Source organism: Oncorhynchus tshawytscha, linkage group LG04, assembly GCF_018296145.1.
Source record: "Oncorhynchus tshawytscha isolate Ot180627B linkage group LG04, Otsh_v2.0, whole genome shotgun sequence".
In the NCBI taxonomy this organism is placed as follows: Eukaryota; Metazoa; Chordata; class Actinopteri; order Salmoniformes; family Salmonidae; genus Oncorhynchus; species Oncorhynchus tshawytscha.
Window position 1 is genome coordinate 63,745,423 of NC_056432.1, and position 26,624 is coordinate 63,772,046.

General features: G+C 47.9%; 1 protein-coding gene across 4 annotated transcripts in view; it reads right to left on the reverse strand.

Annotated features, from left to right (window-relative positions):
• The window catches only part of LOC112263699 (zinc finger homeobox protein 3-like), a 110,652-nt gene extending 89,597 nt beyond the window's left edge, over positions 1–21,055 (reverse strand). For 2 of the 4 annotated variants that reach the window (XM_042321045.1, XM_042321044.1), the window contains exons 1-4: positions 18,573–21,055; positions 17,712–18,300; positions 17,390–17,416; positions 13,497–13,999 (exon numbers count right to left, since the gene is read on the reverse strand). In XM_042321045.1, coding sequence (XP_042176979.1) covers positions 13,497–13,999; positions 17,390–17,416; positions 17,712–18,300; positions 18,573–21,023 — 3,570 coding nt within the window. In that variant the 5' untranslated portion in view covers positions 21,024–21,055. The remainder of the gene's footprint in view (positions 1–13,496; positions 14,000–17,389; positions 17,417–17,711; positions 18,301–18,572) is intronic. The other 2 variants (XM_042321047.1, XM_042321046.1) reach the window with 1 other exon arrangement.
• Positions 21,056–26,624: the final 5,569 nt, after the last annotated feature.

Here is a 26,624-nt window from a genome sequence, read left to right on the forward strand (position 1 = left end):
GTCATTTTGACATTTCATATTTTCTAAAGTTCAAAGGTGCCTACTACAGCACTATGAAATGGAAGAACTGAGAAGAAACCCCCGTCAGATTTGTCTAAGAAGAATAAAAAGGAGCTACATTTATTTTTCATAAAGAAGGAAAAACATCTAATGTAGAGCGAGAGGTTCCTGTTCCCAGCCATTCAGGAACAAAGGCCGTCCCTGCAGGGACCATGGAGGCCAGTAACTGGATCCTGACTTAAAGGAGGGGGATATTAGCTGGCAATATGGAGGGAATCATCTCCAACACAGACCGGTGCTCTCATAACTCATCTGTGAAATGATGTTGGGAAGAGCAGTCTGGAGACACAGGAGGTGCATCAGAGGAACAGTGGAGAGAACAAAAGCAGGGATTGTGTTCATGGAGATCTGGGCCCATTGGGACACGCCACTGCAATAACTAATATACGCTACTCTCCCGTGCAACATAAACAAATATTTAATAAAGCCTGGTTCACATAACTCATTAAACTAGACTCTCCGTTCAGTTGCTTAAATTAATATATTGATGATTTTGAATAATAATTTGCAAACCAGATTTAGCAATCGACTCTCATGGCACGTAAACGTACTGGCTCCAAGAGACCCCGTTTATACAGTAGCACAGAGTCCTTATGGTTCTAATTACTCCAACAAGACCATTCCAACCGTACAAGCATAAATTAAGGACATTCCTAAGTAGTGACAGAGATAGGCCATTTGAAAGAAGGATCTACGTTTGAATCATTCAGCGGGCCCTAATTTTAGGTCTGGTGTTGATTGAATGTGGTGGCGTTATAAAGTGGGGTTTGTGGGCCTGGCACGGGGACTGGCGAGGAAGGAGATGAGGAATAGTCCTCAGTGATTTGGAAGCGGTCCTGGGATCTGGGAGGGAGCTGAGAGGAGAGAAGCTGAGAGGAGAGGAGCTGAGAGGAGAGGAGCTGAGAGGAGAGGAGCTGAGAGGAGAGAAGCTGAGAGGCTGTGGTGAAGACTTCCTCTGCTGTCTGTATTTCTGATATGTGCTCACAGGGAACAGAGAGAGAGAGGCCCTCCAACAGGACAGCACAGCTCCGTAAATCACCCAGCGATTGAAAAGTGCTTTATAAAATACAAATGTGTGTAACCGCTTATTTTGAACAAAGGTCCAATCCCTCTCTATCGCACTTTCACCAGCTGTGACTAGTAAAAGAAACACTCACCTCAGAAGGTTTGACCCCTAAGTTTGCCACATAAACGAAAAAGGGTGAGGTGAGGGGTGACTGATGATGATGGCAAGTGGGTGGGGCTTATACGGAGTGAGGGACAATCGTTTCTACAGTGTCCTTTATTCCAGGCATCAGTTTGTTATGAGGGAATGTGAAGGCTATAAACTAGCGCTGTCCTTGAGAAGTTGAACAGCATTCTTGTCCCTAACCCGTAACTCTGTGCATTCCCTCCCTCCCCCTCTCTCATTCCTTTAATGAGTTTAAAGTAGAGCACAGGTGGAAACACAGACACCAGGAGGAAACAATAACATTTGGGAAAATTCTATGTATTCTAATTGAATCTTTTTATTTCCTCTTACTGTTTTCTGTGTGAGAAAGTCTCTGATTGGCCCCTGTGCTGCACCCTCCCCTTCCTACCTCAGTCTCCTAAATCAATACCCAGTCATTTCCATATAGGAATTCAAACAGATTTTATTTTCCTTCCTTCTTAAAAATCTCCTCTCTCCCTTCTATCCTTCCTTTTATACAAGAATAACGGGCATGATGAGAAAACAAGGTGCGAAATGATTTTTCCCAGAGTGCCCCAATAAAAACCATATGACACCCTGGGCTGCACTGCTTAATTACAAAGGGATGAAATCTTTCGTCTACATCTGGAGAAAACATTGCCCCCATAACACTGATGGATTTACAGCTCCCAGTCCTAACGCTGGACTCCAGAACACAGCAATTAGGCCAAACATACGCCATTTGGACTGACAGTCATCGCCATGGGGGAGGGTGGGGTTTACTTTTTATCCCCACACTATGGAACTAAGGCCTTGAGGATCTCCAGGTTAGGAGTTCAAATCTCCCCAGCAATTGTGTTTGGGCTATGGGGTTGGCTCGGTGAGTTCTCATCTTCAAAGAAAAAATGCCCATAGAGAGAATTGTTTAATGTTAGACTAGTTCTGAATATTAAAGGGACACTTTGGGATTTTGGCAATAAGACCTTTATCTACTGCCCCAGAGTAAGATGAACTTATGGATAAAATGTTTACGTCTCTGCATCCAGTATGAAGGAAGTTAGGGATAGTTTCGAGAGCCAATACTAACTAGCGTTAGCGCAATGATTGGAAGTCTATGGTATATACAGTGGGGCAAAAAAGTATTTAGTCAGCCACCAATTGTGCAAGTTCTCCCACTTAAAAAGATGAGAGAGGCCTGTAATTTTCATCATAGGTACACTTCAACTATGACAGACAAAATGAGAAAAAAAAATCCAGAAAATCACATTGTAGGATTTTTAATGAATTTATTTGCAAATTATGGTGGAAAATAAGTATTTGGTCAAGAACAAAAGTTTATCTCAATACTTTGTTATATACCCTTTGTTGGCAATGACTGAGGTCAAACGTTTTCTGTAAGTCTTCACAAGGTTTTCACACACTGTTGCTGGTATTTTGGCCCATTCCTCCATGCAGATCTCCTCTAGAGCAGTGATGTTTTGGGGCTGTTGCTGGGCAACACGGACTTTCAACTCCCTCTAAAGATTTTCTATGGGGTTGAGATCTGGAGACTGGCTAGGCCACTCCAGGACCTTGAAATGCTTCTTACGAAGCCACTCCTTCGTTGCCCGGGCGGTGTGTTTGGGATCATTGTCATGCTGAAAGACCCAGCCACGTTTCATCTTCAATGCCCTTGCTGATGGAAGGAGGTTTTCACTCAAAATCTCACGATACATGGCCCCATTCATTCTTTCCTTTACACAGATCAGTCGTCCTGGTCCCTTTGCAGAAAAACAGCCCCAAAGCATGCTTCACAGTAGGTATGGTGTTCTTTGGATGCAACTCAGCATTCTTTGTCCTCCAAACACGACGAGTTTTTACCAAAAAGTTATATTTTGGTTTCATCTGACCATATGACATTCTCCCAATCTTCTTTTGGATCATCCAAATGCTCTCTAGCAAACTTCAGATGGGCCTGGACATGTACTGGCTTAAGCAGGGGGACACGTCTGGCACTGCAGGAATTGAGTCCCTGATGGAGTAGTGTGTTACTGATGGTAGGCTTTGTTACTTTGGTCCCAGATCTCTGCAGGTCATTCACTAGGTCCCCCCGTGTGGTTCTGGGGTTTTTGCTCACCGTTCTTGTGATCATTTTGACCCCACGGGGTGAGATCTTGCGTGGAGCCCCAGATCGAGGGAGATTATCAGTGGTCTTGTATGTCTTCCATTTCCTAATAATTGCTCCCACAGTTGATTTCTTCAAACCAAGCTGCTTATCTATTGTAGATTCAGTCTTCCCAGCCTGGTGCAGGTCTACAATTTTGTTTCTGGTGTCCTTTGACAGCTCTTTGGTCTTGGCCATAGTGGAGTTTGGAGTGTGACTGTTTGAGGTTGTGGACAGGTGTCTTTTATACTGATAACAAGTTCAAACAGGTGCCATTGATACAGGTAACGAGTGGAGGACAGAGGAGCCTCTTAAAGAAGAAGTTACAGGTCTGTGAGAGCCAGAAATCTTGCTTGTTTGTAGGTGACCAAATATTTATTTTCCACCACAATTTGCAAATAAATTCATTAAAAATCCTACAATGTGATTTTCTGGAATGTATTTTCTAATTTTGTCTGTCATAGTTGAAGTGTAACTATGATGAAAATGACAGGCCTCTGTCATCTTTTTAAGTGGGAGAACTTGCACAATTGGTGGCTGACGAAATACTTTTTTGCCCCACTGTACTAGCATGCTAGCCGTTACCAAAGTCTATGGCATCTAATAGCATGCTGGTGTTAAAGTAGACTTCCAGTCATTGCACTAACGCTACTTAGCATTTGTGCTAACACTAGTTTGCAACTTCCTTCAAACTGCATGCAAAATCCTGAAATATCCCTTTAATATAGCAAATAAAATGCATACCACCAGCATTAGACTTAACCCATCAAATACCCATTTAAACTCACTAGTAGGGCGTTACAAGGTAATGGGAGTGAAATTCAAACAGCTAGGTCCACATTTCCATTGCACTCCTGTTATTTATCTGTCCCCAGACTCTCCTCGGCAGCCCAAACCTAAACAGACAGGGGTCCCTGTGTGCTCATCCTGATGACTGAGATCCCCCCTCTCCCTATTCCCCCTCACCCCTCTGCCTGCCCCACAGCCCCACTGAATAGAGAGGCGAGTGGAGCAGTTTTGTGGCACTGACCACTCGCAGGCTGTTAATCTGGTCGCTAAGCCACTGATGTATTGATGGCGGTGAGCCGGTAAGCCAGCCTGCCTCTCTCTCCATCCCCTCAGCTTAGGAGCCACACAGATCCAGAGGAGCTCCGGTCCAGGCCTTATCAAGGCAGCATTTACCTGCCCATCGACTGCACTTACTCTCCTGGTCGTCCTGGCTACGGGCTGGCCAGCCAGATGGCCCCAGGAGAGACTGGAGAGGAGAGGCCACGATAGACAAAGAGACACCATCTACCTGGCCTGTCATTTCACTGCACTTTGACTTGCAAATATGTGCAAAGTTAACACCAAATTATAGAGCCTGCTGATAAAATGTGGCTCTTATCTGGTCTTTTTGAAGACAAGGAAGGGGATGCTATCTCCCTGTTATCTCTGGGATGGGAAATGGTGTGGGCGGGGGAGGGAGGGGGGCTAGAGATAGGACTTTGGCTGATACGTCTGTAATATCATCTTTACAAGATTGAGGCTGGCAGTGGCAGGGTAAAACACTGATTAGATGATAGAGAAAGAGACCCTCTAGTCAGGCTCGGCACAGGAAGTTGATTCTGTAAGATGTAATTGCTCTCTCAGTAATTCCTCCTCTCATCAAGTTGAAAAGTTGATTTGTTTTACCTTTATTTAACAGGCAAGTCAGTTAAGAACAAGTTCTTATTTTCAATGACGGCCTAAGAACAGTGGGTTAACTGGTCTAGGAACAGTGGGTTAACTGCCTGTTCAGGGACAGAACGACAGATTTGTACCTTGTCAGCTCAGGGATTCGAACTTGCAACCTTTCGGTTACTAGTCCAAAGCTCTAAACACTAGGCTACCTTGCCACCAGCAGCTCTCAGTCTTACGGTTGGTCCGTCATGGGGAGTAGAGGAGAAACGCAGCATTCAAAAAGTTAGATTTGTTTAACTCTATTTTTATGGTGAGACCCTGTGTTTATCCTTTAAAAGCTATTTTATGAAACCCTGATGAGTGAATAAATTAACTTGAGCATAAACAACAAATGTCTTGCTCCAAAGTGAAGAGTGAATAAATTAACTTGAGCATAAACAACAAATGTCTTGCTCCAAAGTGAAGAGTGAATAAATTAACTAGAGCATAAACAACAAATGTCTTGCTCCAAAGTGAAGAGTGAGAAACTATAAAGAGAGAGAAGACTAAGGGAAGAATAGAGAAAGAGATGAGGGAGGAGTATGAGGAGGGGTGGAGGTGTTGGGGAGTGCAGAAAGAGGATTTGGCTAGGGAGAATATTTAGTTTTCCAGCCTGGTTGGATTAAAAATATTTAACCTTAAGCAGAGCCCCATACAAGACCACCCACTGGCCTACAATCTGTATTCATTTGTTTTGTGGGTGACGGGTACTTGCCTTGTTTATTAATTTTCAGGAGACAAAGAATGGAGAGGAATGGAAGGGGGTAGGAGAGAAACAGACTGGAAAAAAGGAAAAATAATGAGACAGGGGGAGAGTGAAAGAGAGAGGGATGTGGGTGTGTTGGTGTGTGATAGGGGTGTGATAGGTGTGTCAGTAAGTCCTGTTTGTAGGTGGAAGGGAGGGAGGAGGAGGGAGGGTTATACCTGTAGATCTAGGTCCTACACTGACACCAAACATACCTCCCAAAACTCTAACTCCCCCTCTAGTATAGACTGACAACACCAAACATACCTCCCAAAACTCTACTAACTCCCCCTCTAGTATACACTGACAACACCAAACATACCTCCTAAAACTCTACTAATTCCCCCCTTTAGTATACACTGACAACACCAAACATACCTTCTAAAACTCTACTAATTCCCCCCTCTAGTATACACTGACAACACCAAACATACCTCCTAAAACTCTACTAATTCCCACCTCTAGTATATACTGACAACACCAAACATACCTCCTAAAACTACTAATTCCCCCCTCTAGTATACACTGAGCTGCTCTAGTCCTCCTCTCCCTGAGTCCTCCCCTAACCCTCCCCTTCAGCCACCAATCTGCCTTTTCTGCTGATCAGGCAACAGATAATAGGATCAACGGCTTCCTTGCACACCGGCAGGAGCGTGCTCAGTTGCTCTTGTCCGGCTGCCCAAAGAAAAAAACTAAAGTCAAAACAAACAACCATTAACACAATAACCAAAAACTCCAACTCCCGACTGAACCAGAAACATAACATCCCACTCCTCCCCCTCTGGGCCTCCCTCTGTGGGCCTGCAGAGACATGACGCAGCGCTGGACACGTCCCTATCTCTAACCAGACACACAGTGAGGAGGGAGGGAGTACAGGCCAGGGCCCATTTAGCCATTCTATTAGTCAATCTAGGTAAACAGCTTGTGAAAAAGCTCAAATAAAGCTGGGCCTACCCTGCTTGGGCGCCTCTCTCCCTCCCTCTCTCTCTCTGTGTGCTGGCCCTCAAAACACCCACAGAGGGGCAGATGCACTCCCAATCAGCAGCAGTGCAGCAGCTGGGCCACGGGTCAGCGCATGGCCTTCTCCGAGGTGGGAGCTGGAGGACTTGTGAAATTCCAACACACTGCCAAACACTGAGTCCTGAACCCTCCCTCTCTGATACCACACCCCTCACGGCCTGACTGACAGCGACTACAGCCAATCATAGACTGATCCTCTGAGCTCTATTCCTCAGAGAGAGCACTGTGGTCCCACCCACCCTCTGGAGTGATTGGGTCCTGTTTAGGCAATGCAGCTCAGAGTTCACCACCCTGCAGGCAGGCTATAGCCAGAGGGAGGTGGGAAGGGGAAGGGGGTTCTGGATCATTGCTGTGTTGATTGAGGGAGTGTAAGGAGGCCCCACACACAATTTAAACACTTCCTCAGCTTTACATTACACTGGCTACCACCCACTTGTACTGAGCTACACAATATCATATGACCTGCACTATGTACTAACGAATGTGATCTGTACAGACGCATGTAGCTATTCCCCCTAGCCTCTGTAAAGGTGATTGCTGTAAAGGGGGAGTGTGTGTGTGTGTGTGTCTGTGCGTGCGCGCGCGCGTGTGTGTGTGTGTGTCTGTGCGTGTCTGTGTGTGTGTGTGCGTGCGTGCGTACAGGGGAATGGGCTGTCTCCCAGGATGTGCAGGGAGCGCTTTATTAGAGCGGTAGTACCAGTAAATCCCAGCTCTTCCTGGAACCGCTGCAACCTTTCCCACTGAGCACTATTACTGAACAATCACAGGCCAGCCATGATAATTAGCAGAGTATCTCTGTCTAAACGAGCCTCTCTCCGTCTCCCTCCCCCCTCGCGCTCACTCTCTGTCTGTCCCCCCCTCCCCTCCTCTAACTGCTGTCTGGTGGTGGTGGTGAGTGTCTGTCTGTCTGGTGGTGGTGGTGAGTGTCTGTCTGTCTCCTGATGGGGCTGAGGTTGGGCTGATCGGCTGGCAGATGAAAGAGCCATGACGGATTGGATCCCAACAGCGATTAAATGCTCCCCTGTGACTTTAACTCCAAATTACTCTCTCCACTTTTATTTGATAATAAAAAACAATCCTTTCTGGAGTGAAACCATTACTTATTCGTTACGATGATGATGGTTTCCCCTCTCCTCTGATGGTCAGGAGGATTTGGAATCAATCCTGATAATTATGATCATTAATGGGGCAGGTCAGTGTGTAGTCTGGGGCAGACGACCAGAGTGCCTGTGCTGAGTAGGATCCTCACTGAAACACCTTAATGCATTTCCTTGTAGCAGCTAATCCCTTCATTTACATTACACACATTTTGCTCCTATTATGCTTTTCAGACATGTTCTTTCCTAACCGCTCAGTTATCCAGTTGGATCTCACTGGAGGGGAAAATAAGGAGAGGAGAGGCGTCCAAGATACAGATGCTTTGCGCTGGTTAGTGGGCCGGGCTTGGATCCCAGTCAGCAACGCGTTAGTCTTAGCAGCTAAGACTTGAGAACATGTGATCTGTAGTGAAGGCTTGTTTTCAGGTGTAAGGGAGGCAGTCGCTGTGCACTGTCTGTGTGTGTGTGTCTGTGTGTGTGTGTGTGTCTCTATGGGAGAGTTTGAACAGCTGTGTGTGTGTCTATGGGAGAGTTTGTAGAGTTGTGTGTGTGTCTATGGGAGAGTTTGTACAGTTGTGTGTTTAATAGAGCAGGGCCAGGACAGAGAGAGGGGTGTCGGGGCTTTCTTGGTTAAAGATTCCCCATGTGATAGTGACGGCACTTTCTTCCTCTCTTTCCGCGGCCAAGCGGCATCTGGAGTGGATTTTGTGAGAGCAGACACCAAGGAACATGATTACATTCAGCTAACTGCGCTCTAAACTGATTATGCATGTGCCAAGCTAATGGACTACATTTGCAAGGGGAAAAATAACATCCAATCAATCTCAATTACCACAGATCGCACCGGCCTACGAGACAAGGAAGGTAGCCAGCTAGCCCTCCATGCTCCTCCCCTTTCCCCAAACTCCTGCCTGGAAGCAGAGGCCTGGCCGGCCTAGGCTCCACCCATCCTGTGTGGGCAGAAGCAGAGTGAGGCAGAGTACAGCAGCTCAGGCCTGGGACTGGGAGGGAGCTGGCCGGCTCCCAGCCTGCTCTCCCCTTCACTCTTACACATCCTACAGGCAAGCACCTGAGGCCTACTGAGAACCCGTGTGAGTCTCTGTCAGAGACATTTGGAGGGATGTGTTACTACTACTACCATAAGGTAACTGTGAATAACTGTAAATCAGGAGTAGAAGGTGGATTTCTCCAGGCCAGAGTGTCTCTAGGGAGAGTGGGGGAGCTGAAGCTTCCAATAAAAGAGAGCTTAACTTTGGGGTGACCTGCATATTGTAGTGTAGGGCCATCTGCTTGAGCTTATGGGTGACCATCATGACATCACTACCGCCACTACAAAGCCGACAGTGAGTGGGGAGACGTGAAGGGAAGGTGAAAGTTCATTTAAGAGCAGAGGGGTGTGTCAACTGCAGCCAGAGTGGGGCTCCTGATTGAGTGTCTTCAAACCCAGCACAGGGGAGTCAGGAAGAGGCTGCAGCATCACCCCCACTGCGTGGTGGTCCATGCGGTGAGGTCGCATCGCTCAAGTTTTCCGTGGGCTTTCGGAACATTCCAATACGTGGGGTGGTGGGGGGGATATTTTTAGAAAGCCCTAATATGGGCCACATACCACAGACTCTCAAATTATCCCATCCAGCTTAGCCCTCAGTTTAAACCTTCCTTTTTAATTCCAGTAATTACAGGCTCCAATTTATACGGAGCCGTGGACACAAAGGGCCTGTTTAATGCAAACCATTTTGATTTGGGTGAAGTGTCCCAAGGATCTCCCACATCTTACAGCCTGTTTATGCTGACTTGATGATTTATTTTCTCCCCAAAAAGGTTAAAATAAAATGCTGCTATTCGCATCACATTTCTTTTGGGAGGAATAAATTATTTTTCTTTTTTTCCTTTCTTCATCCTTGCATAATCTGCCAGGCTGAGCCGAAGGCTGAGGCTGTGGCTGAGCTCAAGGGCCTGCTGTGCTGTGGGGTTCTGCCTTCCTGTCTGGTTGTCATTCACTCTACTCTACAAGGACTGGAAATCCAACACGTCACAAAGGCTGTGACATTGTCAAGTGGGGAGCCAACCTGTGCTGCAGTGAGCTAGGCCTCAGAACCATTTACTTATCATCCACTAATCAAATTTGTGGGTTGTGAAATGCAGTAATAATTCTTGTCAATTTGTGAACATATTTTTTCGCCACTACACATGTCTGGAGTGATGGGAGCTGCCTGTTTAGTGAGGGCCAACAGGGCTCTGTGTTCCGGGGGTGAGATTGTGTTGTACAGTGGCTTGCGAAAGTATTCACCCCCTTGGCACTTGTTCTATTTTGTTGATATCATTTGATTTACACAACATGCCTACCACTTAGAATATGCAAAAAAAAAAAAATTCTGTGAAACAAACAAGAAATAAGACAAAAAGACTGAAACCTAGAGCATGCATAACTATTCACCCCCCCAAAAGTCAATACTTTGTAGAGCCACCTTTTTTATAGCAATTACAGCTGCAAGTCTCTTGGGGTATGTCTCTATAAGCTTGGCACATCTAGCCACTGGGATTTCTGCCCATTCTTCAAGGCAAAACTGCTCCAGCTCCTTCAAGTTGAATGGGTTCCGCTGGTGTACAGCAATCTTTAAGTCATACCAGAGATTCTCAATTGGATTGAGGTCTGGGCTTTGACTAGGCCATTCCAAGACATTTAAATGTTTCCCTTAAACCACTCAAGTGTTGCTTTAGCAGTATGCTTAGGGTCATTGTCCTGCTGGAAGGTTAACCTCCATCCCAGTCTCAAATCTCTGGAAGACAAACAGGTTTCCCTCAAGAATTTCCCTGTATTTAGCACCATCCATCATTCCTTCAATTCTGACCAGTTTCCCAGTCCCTGCCAATGAAAACATCCCCACAGCTTGATGCTGCCACCACAATGCTTCACTGTGGGGATGTTGTTCTCGGGGTGATGAGAGGTGTTGTGTTTACGCCAGACATAGCATTTTCCTTGATGGCCAAAAAACTCAATTTTATTCTCATCTGACCAGAGAACCTTCTTTCATATGTTTGGGGAGTCTCCCACATGCCTTTAGGCGAACACCAAATGTGTTTGCTTCTTTTTTTCTTTATTAGTGGCTTCTCTCTGGCCACTCTTCCATAAAGCACAGCTCTGCGGAGTGTACGGCTTAAAGTGGTCCTATGGACAGATACTCCAATCTCCGCTGTGGAGCTTTGCAACTCCTTCAGGATTATCTTTGGTCTTTTTGTTGCCTCTGCCCTCCTTGCTTGGTCTGTGAGTTTTGGTGGGCAGCCATCTCTTGGCAGGTTTGTTGTGGTGCCATATTCTTTACATTTTTTAATAATGGATTTAAATGGTGCTCCATGGGATGTTCAAAGTTTCACATATTTTTTTATAACCCAACCCTGAACTGTAGTCGTCCACAACTTTGTCCCTGACCTGTTTGGAGAGCTCCTTGGTCTTCATGGTGCCGCTTGCTTGGTGGTGCCTCTTGCTTAGTGGTGTTGCAGACTCTGGGGCCTTTCAGAACAGGTGTATATATACTGAGATCGTGTGACAGATCATGTGACACTTAGATTGCTCACAGGTGGACTTTATTTAACTAATTATGTGACTTCTGAAGGTAACTGGTTGCACCAGATCTTATTTAGGGGCTTCATAGCAAAGGGGGTGAATACATATGCACACACCACTTTTCTTTTCTTTTCTTTTTGACATTTCTTTAAAATTTCACTTCACCAATTTAGACTATATTGTGTATGTCCATTACATGAAATCCAAATAAAAAGCTATTTAAATTACAGGTTGTAATGCAACAAAATAGGACAAACCCCAAGGGGGATGAATACTTTTGCAAGGCACTGTACATATTTAATCCTCCCCAGTCGTATTACCATATACAGTATGTCAACTTTCTACAGTAAAGCAAAGTTAAGGGAAGGAAAAAAACTGTCTGTTCCTTTCACCATTTTGGCACATGATAAAGTGGAAGGCAGGCAGACAGACAATGTAATATAAACTCTTCACTCTCCTTTCAGACAAAACATTATTTTCCACCTTAGGTGTGAGTGCAGAATGTCAGGGCCCATCTATTTCGGTCAAGTGTGAGTCAGTGCCGCATGTGGGCAGAGTGCCCCGTCTGTTTCAGTGGCACAGAGAACACCTAGCGTTACCCCAGCCCTGCCCAGTGAGGATGAACCCAGCCTGGGGCACTAGGAGGCCACTCTCAGCCTCTCTGCCTCCACAGGCCAGGCCTAGCGTGTCCTACAGATTGTGTTACATATTTTAATCAGTGTGGTATTTGTAAATATCCTGGCTACGTGTCTGGGCATGAGTGGTGGAGACACCGCTCCAGTCCGGCTCCACTATAACCCTGCTCTCTGTCTCTCTCCAGGCCCAGAGGCTGCTGGGACGGCGGCCGGGGCCCTACCCTACCCTGATCGAGCGTCAACACGGCCTGCTCCCTCCGGCCCTCCTAATGGTCGACCTGGGAGCAGAGCCTCACACCTCCCCTAAGTGTTGAAAAAACATTTGTCTCAGTTACGGTAGGATCTCTCACTACAAAGGCCTTGCAGACAGGAAACCTGCAATAAAAACATCAGCGGATCCCAGGAACCATTCATAAAGCAAGAGGCTTTCACTAGGGCCAGAGAGACAGGCGTTTGGAGAGGGTTCTCAATTGGTCTATTCTATCCTAGCTTTTTAATGTGATTAAAAACACAATAATGTCTCCTCCTTTTTCACCCTCCTATATTACACTATTTGCCAAGAGCAGTTATACTGCAAAAGGACAGAAAATAAGAGTTAAGCTTGTATAAAACCAATAGAATATATTGTTTGTTTTGCCCATTTACTTGAGAACACTTGAGAATGGAGTGGAGTCTTTGTGTAAATAAAGGCACAGTGTGTTTGGGGACAGAGCAGTGTGATGAGCTACAGTTGTGTGAGTGTGTGAATGCGTGGGTGAATGGTATGTGTTTGTTTACGTCTTAGTGTGTGTGTGTGATTGTGTTAGCCGTCTATGTAGCCATGCCAGGTTGGGTTAAACACAGAGTAGCCCTAGCCTAGCCGCAGACACACAGGATAGGTGCCTAAGTGGAATCAGGCCTGTTAGATTTATGGCCATTTGTTCAGAGAGTGTTCATCCATTGGCTATTATGGAATGATTAGAGGAGAAGGTGAAGCTCCAAGTCCAGCGAAAATCAATACGGCTGTCGAGAACGATTCTGCCTTTCCCGCCCCGAGGAGTATTAACACCAAACCTCTGTCTCCTCACACTTCTTCATCCCTCTCCTAGTGATTTCACCCCTTATCCTCCTTACCCGGATCCACTTGCCATGTTCTAGCCCCCCCACTCCTCTCTATGGGCCCTGTGAGCAGAAGGGTTAGACAACAGGGCCATCATTCATGCCTGGTGGAAGAGGCTAGCAGCGGAGCAGAATCCAGAGATCTGCAGTGGAGTACCGTGGAGGAATGTAACGTTAGGAAGGAAGAAGAGAAGAGGGACGAACGGTGGAAGGGGAGAACGGTAGGGTGAAAGGAAGGATGAGAGGTGAAGATGAGGCACGTACCTTGTAAAGCTTGAGGCTGGCCTCGTGGCGGGAGTTGATGGTATGCATGCGTAGCTTCTCCAGGCTGTTAGTGTAGTAGTCGCAGGCGTTGCACTTCAGGTGCACCGGGTTGCCGATGGCCACGCACTTCAAGCGCCACTCGTTGCCCTTACCCCCCTCCTTGATGTGGGCCACCAGCTGGTACTTCTGCACATGCTTGTCGGTCTTGCAGTGCAGCTGGAAGTTGGCCTTCAGCTGTGTGGTGTAACGGCACAGCTTGCACTGGTGCGAGTCGCCCACCACGGCGCGCCACTCCTCCTCAGGCAGGCTGCGCTCAGCACCCATGTGCATGCCCAGCACGTCCAGGTTGTCGGTGGTAAAGCGGTTGCACACGGCACACTGGAACAGCTTGAGGGAGGGGTCACTGGTCTGCGACAAGCTCTCCCCCAGGGTCATCAGCTCCTCAGACACCAACTGACCACCAACGCCGCCCAGCCGCACATCCATGGGGATCTCCCCACCTACTGAGCACCGGGGACGGAAAGAGAGAGAGAGAGAGAGAGAGGGGGAGAGAGAGAGAGAGAGAGAGAGGAGAGAGAGAGTGCTTAGTTGGTTACACGCACACGGTCAGTTGGTTATTTTCACAAGCTTTGAATTCTAAGTACAGCTTTCAGGGATTATTCATATCTAGCCATCACTCTATTTCACTTTGTGTTACATGTACTTTTCTGGACATCAGGAGTTATTTAGAGTTTCTTATAGGGGTGGAAGCATGGGGTTTTCCAAAGGGGCTCTCAGTTTTTTGAGCCTCCCTCAGCATGGAAAATGTCCTAGGAAAAGTGAAAGGTGTACGGTTCAACTTTCAACAAAGAGCCATGTTTGTCTCTGCAGTCAAAGTGGATTTGCTCTCTAGTTCCAATACCCCTCTGAGGATAATGTGCATGTGTGTATTTATGTACCTAATTTGATTAAATCAAGATTATCCTTCCTTTGAGCCGAGAGAAAGAAAGTCTGGACTTTTTCGCAGGGTGCAGAAACGTTGCACTGCCAGAGTAAGGATATACACGTCGTCCTGTTTGGACTGGTGCACTTTCACGGCCCGGCACTAAATCAACTCCAGAGGCCGTGAGCTCCGCAGAAAAAGAAAGTTATTCTATCATTACAAGAGAACTAAAGAGTTCCCAAGCATACATTACTGTAAATCAAATCCAGTGCCCTTGTTCACAGAATAATAATACAAAAAATCCACTGTTCTCTTTGGATTCTCCTGCCTTTTTTAGACTAAGCATATCTGCTAAATCGATACAGACACCTACCAGATGAATCCTACTTGGTACTGAGCGAAGAGGGGGAAGTAAAAGAACAATGCATCCAGATCCAACAACAGAAACAACCATATCTACAGTGTGAAGAGGAGGAGGGAAAAAACGAAAAGGAGGTAAAAAGGAGGTAAAAATGAGGTAAGAGTTGGGGCTGATCTTTAATCTATCACTGCCCAGACGGAGCGCACCGGCTGACCCTGCCTGGCTTTACACTAAATTAATTCCAGCAGCCTCTTTTTATTTACTGCTGCAGTATGCAGCCTGCTCTCTGACTTTTCTCCATTACCTGAGTTTTTATAGCCGGGAAAGGGAGACCTCTGTGAAGCCCTCTGAAATCACTCACAGATCCACCTCTCCAGCCAGGGCCCCCCTTCTCTCTTTCTCTCTCTCAGTCACCTCACTAGTTACTACCCCTATCTCTATCTCTTCCTCTCCATTCCTCATCTTTATTCTCTCATTCCTGTGCGGCTCTCACACTCTTTTCCACTGTAGACTCCATGCTCCGACACAGACACAGTGATTACCTCTGCCTTCACGGCTGTGTGAGAATAGGTTCAGCCTGCGGTCCCTACATGTGTTTTAGATGTAAGCAGGCCTCTGTTAAATATAACCTAGAATATTTTGACTGAGACGTTGTCAGTCCGTATCAATGTTTAGGGAAAGGGAGGCAGGACGCTGTGGAAATATTTTCACTTTCAAAAAACATTAAAAGGCTTGAGATAAACACACATCATTGGGAAATCTTGGAAACTCTAGTCTTTGACATAAGCAGAGTCCAAGTCCAGGCTGTAAATATATTAACGTGTCTCTACAGGGCTTGGTGGAACTTCCAAAAGATTAGTGGTGGACCAGCTTTGCTAGATTTTCAGAGAGCTCTACCTAAGATGCTGCAGCATTCAGGCAGTATATTGGACAACAAAGTAGAGCACACAATAGCTAAGGCCCCCCCATTCTCTGTATCTGCAGCAGCTCAGTCCTGGGGATAAGGATTACCAGGAGGGTGAGATCATGTGAGGTCAGGATTTGTCATCTCCCTCTCTGTCTAACAATGTCCTCAAAAGTCAGAAATACACAGTGGAAAAGAGGACTAAAGGGAGGGAGGTACAGACGGATACTATCTGTCCTCGAGCTGCACAGACAGAGTTATGACGGCAGAGTGGTGTGTGTGTGTGATGGAGTGTATCAGTGTGTACAGTCAATCAAAATGTGTGTGTTGCTCGGGATGACACTGTGGTCGTTTTAGGGCTGAGAGTAAATGCCTCGTCATTGCCTCCCTGTAACATGCTTATTAAACGTTCCCTCACAGGAAAATGAACCAGATGGCAAGAGAGGGGATAAAAAATTAGTCACAGCAATCAATTCTTGTTCGTGTCTTTGAACCGGCGACAGTTGGAGACAAGTCTGTACAAACTGTGGGGTTGTAACTGGCACGCCAAACACTCAGCTATGCCGCTGAATTACCCATACTGGGCCCTCTACTCCTCCCTTCTTTGACCAAGATAAAATTTATAGCTGCAATTACAACGTTGGGGGAAAAAAGAGAGCTCCAGTGGCGGAGTTCAGTGGCAGTTTGGAAATAATGACATGAAAACGCTGATGTTCAGAGGAGCGGAGGCCTGGAGGACATGGGCGAACAAGAGGAAGGCTCACTGAGCTGCTCTCTCTCTCTCTCTCCCTCCCTCTCTCACACAGCCTATTGTGAGGAAAACAAGGTATCACAGGGGGACTTTCCCAGTCAGTGTGACCCAGATAGAGAGACATAGACGGGAAATGTAAACTAAACTCCTAGGTTTGTAATGAAGTGAAGTGAAGTGTGGATGTGTGAGTTTGGGGGGCATATTTGAGGCTAAATAGGAGCTTTCAGAGAAGTTCTACCTACACTGCTTAATAACTGATAGAGACAAAAAAAAGCTTTCATAACTCTAATGGCTTGGGTCGTTTTTTAACCAGGGGCCGCTTCCTCTAAAATCAACCCAAAAAGTCCCTAACTGAAGCTCCACCAATAGCTTCACTAGCCATTATAGGTCCACTCTTCTCAGCCGAGGTGGAGTGAAACCCTATCCTAATACCCAGGCCACAGTCTGGAGAGGATCCTCTCTTTTCCTGGGAAGATATCGATTCAGCGCCAACTGGACAGAACATGGCATGGAAGTCATTGCGCCTGGCACATTGGTGAGAGAGAAACGGTCATATGGTAACAACTAACAAGTCGTCTGTTACACTAAGACAGAAAGGCATTGTTGTGAGTTAGGTCCACCCTCTAGAAATATTGTGTTTTATACACTGCCGTTGTTTCACCTCCCGCCTTTTATCTTGATCTCTCAATGGGGCTCTTTGCTTGGAAAGAGGGTGAATGATGTTAAGTTCAGTAGGGCAGGTGTACCTTCGGGCAACAGAAACAGAAAGAAAGAGAGAGCTGCCAACATGAAAGATAGGATTGTGTGTATACAGTGTGTGTGAGAGGGAGGGAGGGCTAATGTGTTCCCTGGTTAACCCTTGCCTGCATGTTGGTTCAGAGAAAAGGCTGCTCTGCTGTTTCTCATGGGGATAACTAAACTATAAATCATGGAATGTAAATATAAAATGACTTACCATTCATGCATTCATTTACTGGCCACGCTACACACATTCAGTAAATAAATGAACACAATTAGCCTATGTCTAAATGGGTTAAAAAGTGAAACATTTTTTGTTTAATCAAAGCTGAATCTTCCATTTAGTCACATACTGTTTATAACTGTGTGTTTCATGTTTAAAAATAAACAGCTGGCAGCAGTGAGAGCGATCCCACCCCTTGTGAACTCGTACTGAACTGCAGTCTGCCTTCTCTGTGGTGACCTGAGGCAGTACTGAGGGAAGAGCCAGAATGGCTCCCACTGTTCCACTGTTGCAGAGGCAGACTGAGAGAACTCACCTAGTTGGGGGGCCAAGGCGGCCATGTTGGGGTCCAGGTGGAAGCCTCCCAGCAGGAACTGGGCCTCAGCTCCAGCCGGGTCCATCTTGAGGCCTGGAGGCAGGCTCATGTTCTGGGTCAGGTAGTACTGGTAGAGCTCGGCCTCGGAGGGAGAGGGCATGGCCCCCAGGCCCAGCCGACCATGCTGCATCTGGGTCACATTCTGTTGCAGCAGCATCATGTTGTGCATGTGTTTCTCGCTGGTCATGTGGATGCGTAGGTTCCGCGCCACATTGGTCTCGTAGTCGCACACTTCGCAGCGCCACGTGGGCTTGCTTTTTGGCTTGGTGGGCGAGGGGGAACCGCAGGGCCCCGTCATGTGAGTGGAGGACTGGGTGGGGTGGTGGTGGTGGGGCGGGTGGTGGGTGCTGGCCTGGGTCACAGAGGGCACGGTCACCACTCCTACCCCTCCAGGGTGCTGGCCAAACACCTGCTGCTCGGCAGAGGGGATGGAGCCTCCGTTCTGCAGGGTCTGCATGTTGTTCAGATGCTTGTCCGACTGCATGTGGATGCTCAGGTTGCCCTTGGTGGTGGTCGAGTAGTTACACACCTAGAAAATAGAGAACGGATGTTCATTTTTGCTCATGTTGTAAAGTGGAAATCTTTGTTGCCTCTAACTTATAGTGCATGAAATATAAATCATATCATGACATGTTGATTGATATGTCATATCAGTCAACATGTCAACATATCAACATATTTCACATTGTGCTAAAGTTCTATTCAAAGTCCTACCACCTGTCAGTATACTAGTCATTAAGCTGAGGTCAGTACTTCAACTGACTAGGTTGGATCTTCAACTGACTAGGTTGAAGTACTGACCTCGCAGCGGAAGGGCTTGTATCCGCAGGTGTAGCTCTCTCCTCGGGCCAGACGCGGGTGGCTCTGGCCACTGCTGCAGTACACACAGGAGCCACCGGAGTCTGGGTGCTTCTCCTTCATGTGGGCCTCCAGGGTCTGCTGGTACTTGTAATGCCAGTTGCACTTGGGACACTTGAGTGTCTTGCACGAGTTGCGCGAGTGCATCATGGTCATGTGCCCGCCCAGGGACCGCGAGGAGCCCAGGACGGTGTCGCATTTGGGGCATTCCACCCCACTTCCTCCAGGCCCGTGGTTCTGAGGGCACTCACCGCCACCACCCATTTCACAGGACCCCCCTGGGTGGGGGTGTGGGTGAGAGTGGGTGTGGGCTGAGGGGTGGAGGTGGTGGTGGTGATGGTGTAGGTGGTGATGGTGCAGAAGGGCTCCGCTGTCCTCCTCTCCCTCTGCCGGGCAATCATTTGGTTCAGGAGCTGTGGCACTATCTCGATTGGCAATTTCGTCGACGGAGGCGTTGGAGGCCAGAGGTGAGGAGGTGCCCGCTGCGACGTCCTCGCTCCCTCTGTTGGCTGCAGCTGCCATCGCCATGGGGACAGTGGGCCCCTGGCAGTTAAAGCTCAGAGGGAGCTCCGAGGTCCTCCCCCCACCGTCTGCCGAGCCCTCTTCCCTGACAGAGGAAGAAGAAGTGGAAGCTGGGGCTTTGCTGTTGAGCGTGGGGCTGGCTGCAGATGGGCAGGCAGTAGGCTGGAGAGCGCTACTAGGCATCAATAAAGGAGATTTGGAAATGCTTTGGTTTGATACAGCCGGTTCCCCCACTTTTCCACCGCCACTGCTACTGTTACCAACACAGGCCAGCGGAGTTCCTTCTTCCTCCACCTCGTCTTCCTCTTCCTCTAATAACAGTTCCTCCTCTTCTTCCGAGCCCCCCTCCTGGCTAGCCAAGCGTACCTTGCCTTCTCGCCCCTCCTTGTCCCCGTGCTCCCGCCTGCGGATCCCCTCTTTCCCAGCAGGCCCCTCTGTTCTCCCTCCCTGCTTGGGCAGGGCGTTGGAGTCTTTGGCAGGGCCTGGGGTTGAGGTAAGAGCAGGTGCTTTGGGGTTGCCCAGCCCCCCCAGAGCGAGGAGGGAGCCTTGCTGCTGCTGGAAGCCAGAGGAGTCAGAGTCTTTATTCAGGAGGGCCTCGCTGCCCCCACTGCTGCTCCCTGCCTCCAGGTGGACCCCACTGAAAGTGCCGTAGAAGCTCTGGCCAGAGTTCATGGGGACCATGGTGGGGGGCGCCGGCACAGGAGAGCTCTTGTTTTTTGGTTCCAGGAAGCTAATGAGGGGCTCTTTGTCCTTCCCGATGCCCTGGATGATGGCAGACGCCTTATTGTCCCCCAGCAGCCGCCTCTCGTCCTCACATAGGGTCATGCGGTGGTCGTGGACGGCATGAGTGGCGAAAGACCGCGGGTACCCGAAGGACAGTTTGCAGAGAAAACACATGAGGATGGGCTTTCCCTTGCCATAGAGGGCCAGCCCATCAAATTTGGAGAAATCCACGTTGTTGGGAACATCTTTGGATACGCAGGACTTCTTGGCAGACCCGTCGCTGTTCAGGTAATCCTTGTTGCTTTTGTGCCGCACATCGAAGACGCGGAAACTGTGCAGGACAGGACTGAGGCCTGCCAGGGTGGAGGTATTGGGGAAACCTTGGTCTGAGGAACCAAACCACTTCCCGAATGACGAGGCTATGTGGAACGTGTTGATGATCTGAGGGTATACCGAGGATGAGGTCCCAGCAGGTTCCCCCGGCTTCCCCGCCATGGGGAGAGAGTTTGTGGGGAGCAGGCCGGGCACAGCACCCCCTCCGCTTTGGATCAGCTGGCTGAGACTTTCAACAATGTAGGCTGAGCCGTCCGGCTGGTAGACTATCTCTCCAGCCAGGTTCTCCACATCACTGTTCTCCTCTTCTTCCTCCTCCTCTCCTTCCTCACTCCCGCTCTCCGCCACACCCCTTCGTTGGTTGGGCTGCTGGCGTAGCAGCGTGGGCATGCCCCCTCCTCCAGGAGCTATGGGTACTCCGGGGAAGGGCTGCAGACTTGGGAAACAGCTGTCGATCTCCATCTCATCCAAGTCCTCCAATTCTTCTTCTTCCTCTCCGCAGCTCACTCCCTCCTGCTCCTCGTTGAGCTCCTCTCTTCTGGGGTGCAGCTGGCCTGAGGCGGAGCTGTCGCTGTGGGCCAGGGGTGGGGTCCGGGTTGGATGCTGCTGCTGCTGTGGTTCTCTCACAGAGGGGTAGGGTGCAGAGAGAGACAGGGGCTCCAGGGAAGAGGGCTGGCTGCTGGGAGGGACCTGCGAGTTAGAGTGATCGTTCCAGGTCTGCAGAGGGTAATGCTGCTGCTGCTGTTGCTGGGAGGTGGTGGAGGAGCCGAGCCCATCGTCTGTCCCAGAAACCACGGGAGACTCACAGCTGTCCATGCTGATGCCTACATGAGGTGTTCATCGCATCCAGGCCTGAAGACACAGAGAGAGAAGAGAGAGAGAGAGATTGGTAAGAGACTCTAATGGTAATGCATATATGAAAGGACCATGGTTATCAACAAGGACACACACACATATGCACTCTATCTCCCTGAGCTTGTACGAACTCCTTTCATAATCATAACCCATAGCATTGTTCTCATCCTAAGTACTTCCATATTTTACCCTCCCCTAATGCTCTCATCACGTAAAGGGGCATAAAAAGCACCTTCAAAGGAACATCTATCTATAGAACCCAGGCGAGAAGAACACATTTAATGTATAGTGCATCGGGTGAGAGCCAAAAGTGTGAGATCTAATTAGGTAAATGACAGAGGGCTCATTATGTTAGATTAGGTACTTAAACACAATACCTGAGACGAGCACTAATAAGTCGTCCCACGATTCATCTTCCTGCCATTTCAGGAAGTTACCATCTTTTATCTTCACCTTCCAAACAACACCCCTAATCTTACATTCTCCAAATCCTACATCCGTTTTTAATTAACTTCCAGTCAGAAAGAGGGAGAAACAGGCCTAACTTAATGGATAAAATAGATTCACTGTGCGATAATTAGACACAGAGAAACCACCCATCAGGACATGATACATTTACATAACTAGAGAAGAAGTGAAGGGTACTGCTGATAACTTCACAGCCATTTTACAGCCCTCTCCCTTCCTACTGAAATAAGAGAAATCATGCATAGAAAAACACATCACCCACTCCTCTCTCGTTGAGTGCACACAACGCAGTATGCAACGCAGGTAATTACTTGTATCCTCGCATACACACTCTCTCAAAGAGGAGGAGAGGAAAAGAAGCAATGTTTTCAGTAAAGCCCAAAATACACCATCTGGGTTGGGTCTGAAATGCAGCTGTGTTTAGATCTGGCATCCACCTCCTCGGTCAGCCTGGTTTCAAACACTCCAGCCATCCTCTGCCTCTGAAAGAATAAATGGGAGCTGTGCTTTCAGGAGCTGGCCATGCCCTGAGCACCAGTGGCCCAGCAATACACAGGCCGCAATTTAGAGTGGCGAGGAGATAAAATGATAGCGCGAGATACTGCTGAGCTAATAATTGTATTAAAGGGATGCAGGCAGCATTGATTAAAGGGGGGCAACCGGGCTGAAACCAATAACTCTGGCCTGCCCTTTAACCCAGCCAGTACTGAATATTACATGAGCAAAGTTTCCCGGCACTATGCTCAGCCCAGCCGCCATGTCCCAGGTGATTAGCACATTCGCTGCCGCCACTTGATTTATTTACTTATTTACTTAGGGATGCAAATTGTAGTGATCAGACAGTGTGTCTCTACCCCCACCCCCTACCATATTAACTAGAGAGGGCTGGCCCACACTGGAGAGATTGATAATGTCTGCCTCGCTCTTCATTAATGTCTGATAGAAAATACCACCCCCTATATGCACTTATGCTACTCAAACAACGGGCCAAGTCTTTTAGCATGCACTTTTAGCATGCACATTTTGACTGGATTTGCTAATTATGACCGTTAAGACCGGATGCCCCGACTGGAGGAGTGAATTCTAATCAGGTGTGATTAATGCACATAATTGGTTTGATAAGAAACCCCATATTGTATGTTTAACTGCATTATCTGAGCGTAAATGAAGGCAAGGCGGGTGTAGTAGTTGCAGGATCTTCCACTGAAAACAGTGAAGGTAGGCAACCATTTTGTGTCAGCCCATGTCCACCTGCTCTCATTGTTTGTACTCCACACAGACAGAGCCACACTGATGACCTCTCTGTTGCTTTGCATTCAGAATGAAAGATAGTAGGCTTATTAAGAGGATTACTTGATCCAGACAGACATGATTTGTAGCTGGCTGCCATATTGAGAGAGGGGATAGTAACAAGGTCAGTCTGAATTTACTATCTGCTCCATTAATAAGAGAACGAACACTAGGCGCTCTGCAGACATTTCAACCAAATGGACTGAGGTAAACGAAACCACAGCGAATGATACATTTAAAAAAAAAATCCATGCCTTGTCTAACAGACAAATAAAATAACTAATTTATTCATGAAACAAAAGACACCTGGATCATATTTTGCAGCTAACTACAAGAAAAGGAACAAACTTTCCAGTGGGTGATTTGTCTAATGAGAAGAAGTAGCAATGAGATGAGCACCCATCCTGTCTGAACATGGATCTCCTTCACACCTTTTCATGTAATCTGTTGTTCCATCAGTCCCTCCTCCAGATTCCACTGCCTGTCCTGACCATGCCCCGAACACTGTGCCCACATCACTGCCTGTCCTGACCATGCCCCGAACACTGTGCCCACATCACTGCCTGCTACATGGGGCACATAGCTAGCCCACAGAGGGGTGGGGTGGAAAAACACACAACACACCAGCTTAAACTACTGCTTTACATCCCTCATTCACTACATTTCTCCAGTTCTTTGTCCAATATCCCTCTATGGCTCTCAGAGTCTAAACAGCAGTGCTAGCATGTAGCTACTGTATAACTGTATGTGTGTGCACTATGCATCTATTAGCATCACGCCCTTGTAATGTGTCTAAAGCAATTAGAGTGGGAGAGGAGAGGAGGATGACCCCTGGCCAGTGATGGAGGCTGAGCCGTGGCCTGAGCCAGCTCAGCGTGTCCACTGCTTACTAGAAAACAGGATTGCTCTTTAAAATCAAGATGGTCTAATTCAATAACCTGTAGTGGTTACTGATGTGCAATGGGATTGTCTGGAGTCGGAGAGTCGCAGATGGGCCGGCTGATACAAAGCTATCTCCCTGTTTGTCTTCAGGAGGTCTGCTCGCTAAGCGACACCTGTTTAGGACAGGAAAAGCTTGAATCTTTCAAAGGCACTAAATGAGGGAGATGGACAGACGCGCTGGAAGGATGAAGAGGGAAGTATGGGGCAAAGTGTCTCTGTGCTGTAATAACCACACATTAAAATGATGAATCATGCCAGTAAAGGTAGTACCTGCAGTACAGTATGTTAACATTAATGCCCAAGGTTAGGTACTGTACTATGCAAATGCCTTGTACTTTTCCTTTGCATATTGGTATCTGAGCTGCTGCGAAAGGAAAACAACAGGATTCCTGCCATAGCCTGTGCTTTCCAACCCTGCCCTTGTCCCTCCCTCCCTCCATCTCTCACTCTCTGTCTCTCTCCCTCCCTCACCGGGCCCACTGGGCTGAGAGACAAACAATAAGCAGCCAAAACAAGCCTCAACTCACAATAAGAGATAATCAGAGGGAAGAAAAGCATGGATTCCTGGACTCTGGGAGAAAGGGAGGGAGCATGTCCATACACACTACACAGGGCCTGGCCATAGGGGGCAGTCCTCCCACCAATCCTCACACCTCTTCTATAGACGTCAAATGCCAGACCCTCTTTTCTCCTGTCTCTGACTTAGAGGCATAAAAAGCATTATGTTCTCCTCCCCCCATCCTAACAAAGCAGATAAGGTTGAGCCTATTGAAAGGGCCCAGGTCCTAATGAACCCTGTCAGAGAGTGGGTCTGGTTGTCATTTTGCAGGGATGGAAAATGAGATAAGTTATTATTTATGGGCCCTTTCATTATGTGGGATTTACCGGCCAAGCCAGGGAGGAATTAAAGGCTAAGGATCCATCTGATTATAAGCATGCACAATCACCTGCCTGGGGGCCAGGCCTCCAGAGGACCATGGAGAACTAGGGTCTCCTGGGGAATATAACTCTGGCCCAGCCCCAGCTGAGAACACCCCCATCCATCTACACCTAGACCCCAACATTGCTAGCTGAGGGGATACCTTTAAAAATAAAAATAGCCCCCCTTCATTCCCCCCATCTCCCATTGTCCTTCAGGAGGGCTGTCTGTGTGAGTCTGAGCCATCTCACAGAGCCTCGGCCTGGCCAGCCACCGCAGGGTATGGGTGCTTATTGGAAAATCAATGGTGTAAATGCTAAGCAAGTTACAGGAAAATGTGGGAAGGAAGGCTTCTTATTGATAAATCAGGGAGGGCCTTTGATGTTGCACAGGGGACGTGCTTATCGATGGGGGAACCATTGTAGTCCTCAGGCAGAATGAACAGGGGCTCTTCTCCAAGGCTTGCCCCAGTTAATCAACAATGTATGTATGCATACATCTCACTCTTTACCTTAAGTCCATGGTAATGCCCAACATAAGGCCCCTGTATTACCCTTAACCCTTAGATGGTGGGATCTTCCTAAGGGACTGCATTGAGGCACAGGCTGCTTCTCTCCTCTTCTCCGCCTCGGCCTTACACCGGCTGTCCCTATCACCACCAGACCAATTTTCTCTACTATATACAGTACTAACATCTAGGCCAATTAGTTTTTACACAATTAACAAAATATGTTACAGTGCTAATTAAGTATGATTCCTAACACAGTACATCAAAGTGTTTCAAATCAGGCCAGTGTTTGTCTTTTCTCTGTGTACTGTAAACTTCCTCCCTCTCCTCCTACCTCTCCTCCTCCCTCCCTCCTCCTCCTACCTCTCCTCCTACCTCTCCTCCTACCTCTCCTCCTCCCTCTCCTCCTACCTCTCCTCCTCCCCTCTCCTCCTCCCTCTCCTCCTACCTCTCCTCCTCCCTCCTCCTCCTCCCTCTCCTCCTACCCTCCTCCTCCTACCTCTCCTCCTACCTCTCCTCCTCCCTCTCCTCCTCCCTCTCCTCCTACCTCTCCTCCTCCCTCTCCTCCTCCCTCTCCTCCTACCTCTCCTCCTACCTCTCCTCCTACCTCTCCTCCTCCTCCCTGTGAGTGTATAATACAGACACAAGAATGCTCCAGTGCTGCTCCTACTTCAGGAGGCAAAAAGTCACCTCAGGTCGATGGCACTCAGTCTGTAAACAGGGCTTCCCGTAAAATCAATGATCTTCAGTTGGAGCTATCAGTCTGTGGAACAGAAATAGCCGTGTCTGTGTCAAGACCGAGGCTGGGGCTCTGGCTGGGTAAGAGAGAGGGGAGTATATTGGTGGGTGAGGAGGGATGAGGGGATCAGTGTAGTGTGGCTGGGAGTACTGTGCATCAAGGAGCTGATAGCAGGGCTATCTGAGGCATGCTGCATCTGTCATGCCACAACCACTACACCTTCAGGTGCCAGGCTCTAAGGAAAGGACATGGGCCAAACTACAATTCCCAGCATGCATCACTGCAGTTAAAAAACATTTCCTGCCAAAATTCTGGAATGAGATCAAGATTGGGTCAAAAATGGCCCTGCTGACTACTATATGGCACAGTAAAACACCCTAGAGGTGTACTGGTGTATGCAGACCATTCTGTATTACAGCATTAATGCCTGTTACCATTCAGCTCTTACACTGCTTTTCTTTGGCCAGAGAAAGTATGACAAATTGAATTTGTAGTATCAATTGCCTCCTTTGTTCATGGACTCGAAATAGAACCTTGAAAATTCTCTTAATCCATTCCGTGTTGCACAACAGAGGCGAACTGATTTGAACAAAGTGGCAGGGCTGAGATATAGCTCCTGACAGTCTGAAGAAAGTGGCAGGGCTGTGATATAGCTCCTGACAGTCTGAAGAAAGTGACAGGGCTGTGATATAGCTC